Source organism: Thalia democratica, chromosome 2, assembly GCF_965202585.1.
Source record: "Thalia democratica chromosome 2, ktThaDemo2.hap1.1, whole genome shotgun sequence".
NCBI classification, from domain to species: domain Eukaryota; kingdom Metazoa; phylum Chordata; class Thaliacea; order Salpida; family Salpidae; genus Thalia; species Thalia democratica.
The window spans coordinates 2,832,272-2,844,843 of record NC_139166.1 but is presented as its reverse complement, the minus strand read 5'-3'; the positions used below and the strand labels follow the sequence as shown (position 1 = coordinate 2,844,843).

Below are 12,572 nucleotides of genomic sequence, written 5' to 3'. Positions count from 1 at the left end.
TTATTGAATATATTTATTTTTAAAGATGTAAAGTTTACTGTAAGCAGTAAAAACAATTTTTATTTAGTAAGTTTACATTTGTACAAGTATAAGTAGTTGTAATGAAATTTACACTTTTTTTTAATTATTTAGTTTTGTTATGTATAAGTGTTTTTTAAAACAATTACTTTGAACTTATTTTACTAATTGAATTTATTTTAATTATGTTACTTATAAAAAGATCTTTTTATAGCTAATTATAAAAGTTTTAATTTAGGGAATTTTATGAGAAAATATTTGCACACCCCTGACCATAATACCACGCTACGCCACTGATAGCTTACAATAAAAGCTTTAAGTTAGGGATTTTTTTTGAAACTAATAAATTTTGCGCATCCCCTAATAAAAATACCACACTACGCCACTGGTACAGTTTATACTTCACGTATTAGACTAAATATTGTCAATTTTTGCATAGTTTGTCATTCTGATAATTTTTTACAACATAATCGCAGTCTAGTATTCCATTCAGCGGTGAGACTTAGTAACTATCAGAATTCGTTATTAATATATTTCAAAATAACAACATTTAACTTAAACTGGTTTTTTTGTTAAATCTGTTTAAAACGTGTATTTAATTTCAGACTTTATTGTAGACATCTTTATCCTATCTTTTAGTTTTACAATTTACAAATTTATTTGTTTTTACTGAGCAAATATTTCTTTATAAAATTAAAGCTATCAGATTATATTTTAAAACTCTTCCGTGTTTAAAACACGTTTAAGTTCCGTGTACGTATTTATGACGCGTTTAAGTTCCGTGTACGTATTTATGACGCGTTTAAGTTCCGTGTACGTATTTATGACGCGTTTAAGTTCCGTATACGTGTAAGCTATGAATCACCCATCTATGGTTTATATACGCCCTAAAACACAATAAGTTTAGTTTAACTTTTATTTGTTCATTAGCAGATTAAACCAACATAAATTTAGTAACTAGTACTTCGTTTTAGATTAACTTAGTTGATGCAGCACTTACAAAAACGTTTTTACTTTCAAGTTGAAATATTACAAAAGCTTTAAGTAAGCGTTTAGATTTACAAAATGTTTTACAAAAACTTTTAATATTAGCCTTTTCACCAAACGAAAAGGGCTTAAATTTTTCGACCATAAAAACAAAATAACTTAATTTCAAGCTACAGTTAAAAAAGTATGTTACAAATAGTTAGGCTTAACTTTAATAAACTTAGACCTCTTAACTATTAAGCAACTATTTTTGATATTATTAAAAGTTATTATAAAAAACCTTTTTAAAAACTTCTACATAAGAAATCATGAGATTTAAGATACGCTTAATATAATGTTATATGAAGAAAATGGTGAATAAATCATCATTGAACTTTTTGCATTCAATTAATCAAATAAGTTTTTGTTCTGAGTAAATTTTGTATTAAAAGAAAAAAAAAAGTTGAAAACTAATAAAAAGCGAAAATTGTATAAAATACTACGTTTTTTGTTTAACTTATGAAACAATATATAAAATAGTTGCAAATATTGAGCAACACTATATTGAAAATTAAAAACAATCTTTCAACAATTTTTTTTTTGCTAGAAAATGAATAAATATTTCAAAGTTCTTTTGATTGCACATTTAGTATCAATAGTGATTATCTTCACAACGGGTGCCCTCTTTCAAGTTGGCACGTTTACGGTCACCGAGGAAGCAAAAAAGGTTTTTTTATTTATTTAAAATTTTGTTTGATGAAATTTAATTATATTTTTTTATGAAAGGTCATGCAGGAGATATTTAACGAGCGGGAGAAAACAATATTGGAACTTAACATAAAAATTGAAGGTAAATACAAAATTTTTATTAAAAAAAATGAAGGTAAATACAAACTTTTTATGTTACAAAAAATTTGAAAGTAAATACAATCTCTTCACTTAACAAAAAAATTTCAAGGTAAATTTAAGCTTTTTACTTAACATAAAATTTGAAGCTAACTTTTTATTTTATTTAAAAAACTAAGTTTTTTTTATTATATAAAAAAAATTAAGATTAAACACCACCTTTTTATTTTATTTTAACTACGTGGTTGTGCAATAGGGTGATTATATAAAAAAAAAAGCCCTTTGGTTTTTTGACTCGAAAAATTTTACAGTTAGCAAATATCACAAAAATACCGTGTGCAAAAAATTGGTTTAAAGAGTTTTTTATTGTGCCAAAAAGAAAGTTGATACTGTAAATTTCAGTTTAGTGTATGAGAAAAATCAATTTATTAAATAGTTTTATCTTTTTGTAGGCAGATCTATGTTTAAAGGTATTTTGTAAAGCTTAGACCCCAAGAATTTTTTGTACAATTATGAAGTCATAACAGCGGAAATTACCTAATGTGAAGTTAAACCCTTAATATTGTACTTTTTATAAAACCAATAGCTTTTACATTAAACAATTTAGTTTAATCAATGACTTTCAAACTCAATATAGCTTAAAAATAACCTTTTATGGTGTTAGTATACATATTGGATATAATTTTTACACAGTTTAATTATAATTATATTTCTGCTATAATTTACAGTAAAAAGGTCATATTTTCTACAATTTTAAGAAAATCGATTCACGCACTATTAAAAGTTCTTTAAATTATCTGAAATTTTGCACATGGTGTTTTCTGATATTTGTCAACAGTTTTTTCTCCAGTTTAAAGCTCAAAGATCGATTTTTTATAAGCCCAGTACTGTGGTGCTGTGCATTAAGAATTATATTTTTCAGAGTTAAAGGCTCGATTTGATGTTAATAACTCGACAACTCCAACAACTCAACAGACTTTGAGTTAGTTAACTTTTTAAATGTTTCAAAATTTGTCAAAGTTAAACAGTATCTCTATCAGCTAAAACACCTATACAATGAACTAGTCTAAAATTTTTTTTAGACTTTTGTTTATTAATTTTAATCTTTAAACTTAAAAGTATCCTTACGAGAACTTAATATTTGAGTAGAAGTTAAAAAAAATACATTTATGTAAAACGGTTAACCGAAATAAGTATTTACAACAAGAGTAAATAAACTGTAAAGAAAAATTATTTACTTGAAGCAGACGGTGGTTGTTTAGTGAAATAGGAAAAACATCGCTTACCTTTTTAAATCTTTTGTAAGAAATGACTACCAGTAAAATTTATTAAAACTAGAAAAAAAAACTTTTAACAAGATATACTACTTAATTTTATTAAAGGAGATTATTACTGTGTAATGGAGTTTTAAATGTTTAAAATACATAGTTAAACATATCTAAAATTTAATTAAAATTAAAGTTAAGTATCAAACGAAGATTAAAAATGTTGTGAAGTTTTATTTTCATATAACGTTCGTTACAAGCAAACTGTTTAATTAAAAACTAATTAAAAAAAAAACAAATGAAATGCTATTTAAAAAATAAATAATCAACAAAGTAAATACATGTATGAAAAATTATTTAAATAAAAAATAACCAACAGAAAAATTCGAAGTTGTCAGACAAAAAATGAAATGGGATCAAGCGAGAAGTTATTGTCAGAACAGATCTGGAGACTTAGTACAACACGACCCAAGATTGTTGACACGAAGTGGAAGAAAGTTAGTTGCTTAAAATTTAAATTAATTCATTTATGTTTACGTTTAAAGTCTTGATAGACGCTTAGGTTTGTAAAAATAGTCAATATAATTTGAAAACTTTCATAACATAAAATAGTTAAGTAGTTTTATTATTTTTTAAAATTAGTTATTAACTTTTTCATCCAGTCTAATAAAAAAAAATCTCGCATTAACTTTTTTAGTACGGTTAGAAAACCAAACAGAGTATGAGTAAACAATTTCAGCCAACTTAGTTATATCATAACACAAAATAATAAGTGTAATTGTATTAGTTTATTTCAATTAACTAATTAAAATTTTTAGTGAAATTGCCAAAGAAATTGGATTGCTGATTAATTATCGCTACCACTTGGGAATCAAAAGAGATGAGAAGAACACCAACATCTGGAGGAGGAGCAGCGACGGAGTCCAGGTGATGCTGGAGGGATGGGATCCTAATGGGTTTCCTCGTAGCAACGATGGTTGGGATTTTTTGTACTGGGACTTCTCCAATGACTCACACAAAAATACCATTTGGAACGGTCCTGATCTCTCATATTACTTTATTTGTGAATACTAACTTTGTTTGATCCGAACTTGTTATTTTTCAAACAAGCATTTATTAAACATGAATTTAAAATTTTACAAAACATCAAAGACTACGTTAAATGAAATTAAATCAAAAAATTTATATTAATAAATTCCATTTTCAAATGTTTCAAGTTTTCTCTTCTTACAAAAACAAACAGTAATATTTTCTTATCATAGTTGTTTGCCTCTTATAATATAAGATGTCAATTTTATTATCCTATTGTGTTACATAATAATTCAAAATATTTTATATTTCTTTAAAATGAAACAAGCAATATTTTGTTAGTTTAAATTTTATCTAATTTTTTATCTGCTTATATTACAACAAATAAAAATATCTTTTGAATCCAAGTTATTTGCCTCTTATAATATAAGATGTCAATTTTATTTGTTTTTTATTTAGTATTCAAAGTGATTTCTTTTTGTATTACAACAAATCAAAGTATTCTATCTTTTTGAAAGCTGAATAAACACTATATTATCAAATTGTATGCTATGTAATTAATTATTTAACAAAAAAAAAACGTTTACCGAAATAATTTTTATAAGACACTATTGTATATTCGTGATATCAAATTTATAAATAAAGTAACAAAAAAAAAGAAAAACATCACAGAGACTATCAAATTATTATTAATGGCTGTGAATAGTATATTATTGTTTTAAATAGTTCAAATAATTCAAATATTTTTTTTTTAAATAAGTATTTGGATTCAGAATGGAAAAAATTCATAGGTGAAAATTCAAATTGTCATTAATACAGAGGTCATATCAAATGCAACAAACGGAAGTAAAAAGTGATAAATACCAACGCATGACAAAAATACATGTTGTGACTAAAACAATGACAATTTTGACGCGGAAGTGTCTAATTGGTCAATATACCCTTAATGAAATGTCATAGGTCCTCCTAATAAAGGTCCATACAGAGACGATGGCCTTGGTATGATAAAGCAATCTTACGGACCTTTAAAACTCTTTTAAAAATTTGCAACATAATTTTTTAATTATTGACCAAAAAACTTTCTTGGATGTCTCACCAGACTTGACGTTAATCAGCTCATACCGAAATCCCAATTCTAAAACTGCATCATCAGTAGATCCAGAGTCTGAAAACATACGTAATAATGTTTTCGATTTGAAAAATACTATCAAAAAATGAGGATGGATTTAAAAACATAAGGAGTTTATACGTGCAACGAACAAAAGGCAACTTGAAATGTAATTATATCATACCAGAACAGTAATTTTTTTCACATACTGTAGTCTCACATTTTGCAAATCGCTTCAAACTAAAGTTGGGAACCCTTTATGGAATTATTAGACGAACATTTAAAAAAGAAAACATAAACCAGAGAGTTATTAAAAATTTGTGTAAATAATTCATGCTGTTGCATACCATACACTCAGGGTGCCACTTTACTTGGAAAAACCTGGAATTTAAGAAATTTTGAAAAAAAAAGTTGGAAGATTGAACAAAAAACCGGGAAATTTTAAGAATTTAAACATGTTTAGTAGTAAAAATTTGGTTTGACTCAAAAAATTTATCATATAAATAAAAAAACTTTGTCATCACCAAAAATTGGTTTTTTGAAAAACACATTTTAAGTATCTTTTCAATGTTTTAAACTATTTAACACAGTTTCTTACCTTAAATTTAACTTTAAACTAAACATAGACCCAAAAATGTGTACCTTTAAAAACCTGGAAAAATTGTTGAAAAAACGAGTGGCAACCCTGATACTGTGTCGCTCATTAGTAGACACAACAAAAAACTCACGAAAAAATAATGACGAAAAAATTTGTGATAGCAAGAAAAACTCTCGGTCAATAATATTATTAGCTTATTGAACGACAAAAAATAAATGCTCGAAATATTTGGTCCTAGGAGCTGGTCCACGAAGCACCTTTCGGTTATCAGGTCGCATACCACGGGTACCTTTTAAGATCTTGTTCCTGTCAACAACAAGTGTTGTTTATCCAACGTAATCTACAAAGCAAAAGTTTATACGTTCGAAACCGGCTGTAAATCATATATAGGATCAACCGAACGAAAGTTCAAATCAAGATTTATGAGCACAAAGTTTCTTTTTTTTTTTAATTTTGGTATAAATAAACTAGAAAACTGCACAGTATTAGCGAAGTGTTTAAGGAACTTAAAGGATAATATAATAAGTAACAATTGAATGAAGAAACATTTAGTCTGTGAAAAATAAAACCAACTATATTAGTATGTGTGTGTTATGCAGCCTGGAAAAGCTTCATACTACATTATCAAATAATAAAAATAAAAAGAACTCATCACTCGATGTCCACATTAATTAAAAGATTTTTTATTAATTAGCTTTTTACAAATATGTTTAATGCTTTTCTCTTCAGTATTATATTGTACAAAAAAATTTGATTCAATTCGTAAACGCTGTATAATAAATTTTACATTATTTATACGAGTTCAAAAAAACTCAAACTTTATCCGTCTTATTTTTAGTTTGGCGAAATAGTCTTATTAACCATTATATTGTATTCAAAATTTATACTACATTTTTGTCATCATGTATGTATTTTTATTTATGTAGTTAAATAAAAGCACAGTTTTTACTTATGTTTTATATATAATATACAAACATCTTTTTTGTTTGTATTGTGAGGATTAAATAAAAAATTTGAAAGACAAAACATATGTACAAACCGCTTTTTATTATTTAACCACTTTAATATTTAGCTTCAATTAGTATCGAGCACTATTGACTAAAAGTTTATAGTAAAACTACGATGTTGAATTATATATAAAAAGTAATTGTGTCCAGTCCATACTTCATGCATTTGACTATAATTAGTCTATACTTCTTGTAATTAACAAAAGTTTTATTATTTTGTGCAATATATTCTGATAGTAATTTATAACAGAATTGCAGTTTGATATTCAGTTTAGCGGTGAGACTTAGTAACTGTCTGAATTCGTAATAAATATTTTTCAATATAATAACATTCATTTAAATTGGTTACTTTGCTTAATATCTTTTAAACATATGTTCAATTTAAACTTTAGAACATAAAATTTAAAGTTTATTAACTTTCAATCGAACATTTGTATTCTTTTCTTTATAACCTTACAACTTATAAGTTTTCGAAATCTTATGTATTTACTGACCAAATTAATATTTTTTAAATTAAAGTTTTTATATTAAATGTTTAAGTTTTACTTGTTTTAAACGCGTTTAATTTCCGTGTACGTGTTAGCTATGAATCACCCATCTACAGTTTATACAAGCTCTAAAACACAATCAGTTTAATTTAACTTTTATTTGTTCATTAGCAGATTAAACCAACATAAATTTTGTTACTGGTACTTCGTTTTAGATTAACTTAGTTGGTGCAGTACTTACAAAAACTTTTTTATTTTCAAGTTAAATTGTTAAACTTTCATTGTTTTTTAAACAATAGCTTAAAGTAAGAGTTTAGGTCATTAAAATTTTTGCACAAAAACTTCTAATTATAGCCTTTTTACCAAACCAAAAAAGCTCAAATTTTTGGTTTATAAAAACAAAATAGTTTAATTTGAAGCTATAGTTACAAGAGTATGTTACAAATAGTTAGGCTTAACTTTAATAAATTGAATCACTTAACTACTAAGAAACTATTTTTAACATTATGAAAAGTTATTATAAAAAACTATTTTTAAAAGGGATACATAAATAGAGTTATGCAAATTGAATATTTTATTCGCGACCGGTTTCGGTGGCAAGAGATTGCGACCTTTTCAAGCAAAAATAAAACATTAAACTGCTCTATTTAGAAACTAATTACTCTATTTAAGTAAGCTCTTTACATCCCAGTAAATTGACATTCTTTTTTAGTTACGGCAAATACCTGTATAAAAGTTCTACATAAAAAATCATGAGATTTAAGATACGCTTAATATAATGTTATATGACGAACATGTTAAATGAATCATCATTGAACTTTTTGTATTAAATTAATCAAATAACTTTTTGTTTTGTGTAAATTTTGTATCAAAAGAAAAAAGTTGAAAACTAATAAAAAGCAAAAATTGTATAAAATACTACGTTTTTTGTTAAAACTTATGAAACAATTTAAAAAATAGTTGCAAATATTGAGCAAAATTAAACTAAAAATTAAAAGTTAAAAAAACTTTCAACAACATTTTTTTGTTAGAAAATGGATAAATATTTTAAAGCTATTTCAATTTCAAATTTAATATCAATAGTGATTATTTTCATTATTGGTGTTTTTTTCGCTTTAGGTACTTTTTCTGTCACCAGGGAAACAAAAAAGGTATTTTTATTTATTTTTTATCTTTATTTAAGAAATTTATTTATATTTTTTATGATAGGTCATGCAGGAGAAAATTAACGAGCAGGAGAAAACAATTGAAGGTAAACACAAACTTTTTATAGAAAAAAATTGAATCTATATACAAACTTTTTACTTAACAAAAAAATTGAAGATAAGTACAAACTTTTTATTTTACTAAAAATAAAATTACGGGTTAACATTGTTTTTTTATTATAAAAAAAATTAAAATTAAACAAAAACTTTTTATATTATTTTAACATCGTGCTTTGCTTTAGGATGTTTATAAAAAAAATTAAATAAGTTATTAAAAAGCGACCTTTGGTTTTTTGATTTGAAAAATTTTACATTTAGCAAATATCACAAAACCAACGTGTGCACAAAAATTATATGATTTAAAGAACTTTTTATTGTGCATAAATCTTTTTAAAACCTAAAAACAACTTAAAATTATAGAAAAGTTAATACTGTAAATTTTAGTTTAATATATAACAAAAAAGCACTTGTAGTTTTATCTTTTGGTAGGCAGATCTATGTTTAAGGGTATTTTGTAAAGCTTAGACAAAAGAACTTTTTGTACAATTATGACGTCATTAGAGCGAAAATTACCTAAAGTAAAGTTAAACCCAAAACACTATACAATTTTTAAAGATAAGGCGTTCACATTAAACAACAGAATTTAAACTACCTCAATGATTTTTAAATTTAATATAGCTTTAAAATAACCTTTTATGGGGTTAGTACATATATATTCGGAGCATTAGAAAAAAAAATTAAAGCGGTTAATTGTATAAAACTTAAACTTAAGTACATCTTAACGCAAAGAAGAACTACAGAGTAGAAACTTTAATATATGTTGTGTTACTAAAAAAATACTGTTTAGTAGAATTATTTAAAAATGTGGCAAAATACAGTAAATGTATATACAATTTTTTTGACTTTTAAAATTTCCAAAATGTACTTAAATATAGACTTGCCTATAAAAAGGGAAAAGTTATATATTTTTGTTATATCTATTTTAAGTTTTTGGGTGTAATTTCATTTTTCATTAAGTTGCTTCAGAAAAAGGATTCTGGCACTAATAAAGTTTCTTTAAGTAATCTTAAATTTTACACATAGTGTTTTTGTGATATTTGCCAACAGTAATTTTTTCCGGTTGAAAGCTCATTGGTCGCTTTTTTAAGCACATTACTGTACTCGAATGCATCGAGAATTTATTTTTTCAGAATTAAAGACTCGATGTAATGTTCAACGTTCGACACGTCTCAACACAGAAGCAGCTACAACAGTACGTTCAACTAACAGTACTACTGCAGAACCATCAGCAACTACTGTGGAAACACCAACAACTGTGGCGCAAACATCTGAGATTTCTACAATAGCTACAACTGAAGAGACTTTAAGTTAGTTAACGTTTTTAAATGTTTCGAAATTTGTACAAAGTTAAGTAGTACTTCTAAGCAGCCAATACACCAATAAAATGGAATTAACTTAAAATCTTGGTTTTAATCTAAAAACTTAAAAGAAATTTTTTGAGAACTTGATATTTGAGTAGAGGTTTAAAAAGAAAGACATTTACGTAAAACGGTCAATACAAGTAAATATTTACAACTAAAAAAATAAATTTTTAATGAAATAGAGAAAAATATTGCTCACCTTTTTTAAATCTTTTGTAAGAAATAATTACCAGTGAAATTTATTAAAACTAGTAAAAATACTTTTAATCAGATATACTACTTTAACTTTAATAAAGTAGCTCATTACTGTGTAATGTAATTAAGAGTCTTTAAAATACATACTAAAACTCCAATTTAAAGTCTAATTTAAGTACCTAACTAAGGTTCAAATTATTTTAAAGTTTCATTAATGCAGTTTTTTCTTTAAATAACAATCGTTACAAACAAACTGTTTAAACTAAAAATGAGGTTTTGGCTTTCAAATTGAGCAGAATTATTAGAATTATAAGTTAAGTGTTCAGTTGAGAGAATTTTAAAACTCGTTGTCTGTCAGTAAATAAGTTTTAATATTAATACTTAAAAAAAAATCCATTTAAAAAATAAACAATCTACGGAGTAAATACATGTATAAAAAATTAATTAAATAAAAAATAACCAACAGAAAAATTCGAAGTTGTCAAGCAAAAAATGAATTGGAATCAAGCGAGAAGTTATTGTCAGAACAGATCTGGAGACCTCATACAACACGACCCAAGATTGTTGACACGAAGTGGAAGAAAGTTAGTTGCTTTAAATTTATAATTAATTCAATTATGTTCACATTTAAAGTCTTGATAGACGTTTAGGTTTGTAAAAAAAATTCATTATAATTTGAAAACTTTCATAACATAAAATAGTTAAGTAGTTTTATTATTTTTTCAAATTAGTTATTAACTTTTTCATCCAGTCTAATAAACAAAATATCGCATTAACTTTTTTAGTACGGTTAGAAAACCAAACAGAGTATGAGTAAACAATTTCAGCCAACTTAGTTACATTATAACACAAAATAATAAGTGTAATTATATTAGTTTATTTCAATTAATTAATTAAAATTTTTAGTGAACTTTCCGAAGAACTAGGATTGACGTATAGTAGCTACCACACGGGAATCAGGAGAGAAGAAACAAGCACCAACATCTTCAGGAGGAGCAGCGACGGTGTCCAGGTTAGTTTAGAGGGATGGCGTTCTAATGGGTTTCCTCGTAGCTACGATGGTTATGATTTTTTGTACTGGAACTTCTTCAATGACTCAAACAAAAATATTATTTGGAACTGGTATGATAACTCATATTACTTTATTTGTGAATACTAACTTTGTTTGATCCGAACTTTTCATTTTTCAAACACAAACAAGCATTTATTAAACATGAATTAAAAATTTTACAAAACATTGAAGACTACGTTAAATGAAATTAATTCAAAAAAATTTTATTAATAAATTCTATTTTCAAATGCTTCAAGTTTTCTCTCCTTACAAAAACAAACAGTAATATTTTCTTATCAAAGTTGTTTGCCTCTTATAATATAACATGTCAATTTTATTTGTTTTTTATTTACTACTCAAAGTGATTTCTTTTTGTATTACAACAAATCAAAGTATTCTAACTTTTTGAAAGCTGAATAAACACTATATTATCAAATTGTATGCTATCTAATTAATAATCTAACAAAAAAAAAACGTTTAAAGAAATAATTTTTATTTTTATAAGACAACATGGTATATTCGTGACATCAAATTTATAAATAAAGTAACAAAAAAGCAAAAAAAAAAAAAAACAATCACAGAGACTATCAAATTATTATTAATGGTTGTGAATAAATTTATACTAATTTGTTTTAGATTTAAATTCAATATTTTTTTTAATCAGGTATCAAAGACTTGTGTAACTTTTAAAAAAGTCAGGTTTTTTTATTCTAAGCAGAAAAAAGTAAGAAAAAATTTAAGCGCATTGAAAAAAAAAAAATAAGAAATAAATTGACATATAATTGAGACGAAATAACGAAACAAAATAATAAAAATAAAAGTTCACCATAACATATTCGGCAGATTATGAACTAAAATATTTTGCCCGTAAAAATGTGAATTTTTTATATATGATATTAATTTATTTTTAAGTACCGAAATTAATTATAATTTTATTAAATAAAAAAGCAGCTGTGCTGAAAAGTAAAAAAAAATTTGAATTCAGTGTAAAAAAAACATTTGTTTCCCAACATAAAACTGTTTTTGAGGTGAAATAAATAACCTAGCAACTACACGCTAAATAAACCTTTTTATGACGTCATAACGAAATGATTACATCATAATTGCGTCATTAATGAGCTCAGATGCCTAAGTTTTCCTGTAAATTGAATATTCGAGTAAAAAAATTAATAAAATCTTCATAAAAAAATAGTTATTTGATTGTTACTTAAAAACTGTATTTAATTTTAGTTATTAGTATTTTTGATATATTTGTAGATATCTTACTTAAATAATTTGTGAACAAGAATTTTTGATTGGAATTATTTTTATAATCGTTCAAGTAACTTCTCATAATTTAATAAATAAAATATGATATAAAAACCACCAAAAATCA

The 12,572-nt window shown here is 25.0% G+C and overlaps 1 protein-coding gene across 1 annotated transcript; it reads left to right on the top strand.

Annotated features, from left to right (window-relative positions):
• The first annotated feature begins 1,594 nt into the window (after window positions 1-1,594).
• On the top strand, window positions 1,595-11,617 carry LOC145830250 (uncharacterized). The gene is made up of 9 exons (XM_082938191.1): window positions 1,595-1,711; window positions 1,771-1,834; window positions 2,753-2,812; window positions 3,475-3,592; window positions 3,914-4,071; window positions 9,811-9,897; window positions 10,613-10,730; window positions 11,053-11,158; window positions 11,591-11,617. The coding sequence occupies exons 1-9, from the start codon at window positions 1,595-1,597 to the stop codon at window positions 11,615-11,617; spliced, it is 855 nt and encodes a 284-aa protein (XP_082794317.1).
• Window positions 11,618-12,572: the final 955 nt, after the last annotated feature.

Excerpts from the sequence above, each read along its gene's own strand:
- LOC145830250 (XM_082938191.1), top strand. The coding sequence starts at position 1,595 with ATGAATAAATATTTCAAAGTTCTTTTGATTGCACATTTAGTATCAATA. Across the intron at positions 9,898-10,612 it reads TACAACTGAAGAGACTTTAA|AAAAATTCGAAGTTGTCAAG; the intron begins GTTAGTTAACGT and ends AATAACCAACAG. Across the intron at positions 11,159-11,590 it reads GGAGCAGCGACGGTGTCCAG|TATTCTAACTTTTTGAAAGC; the intron begins GTTAGTTTAGAG and ends AACAAATCAAAG.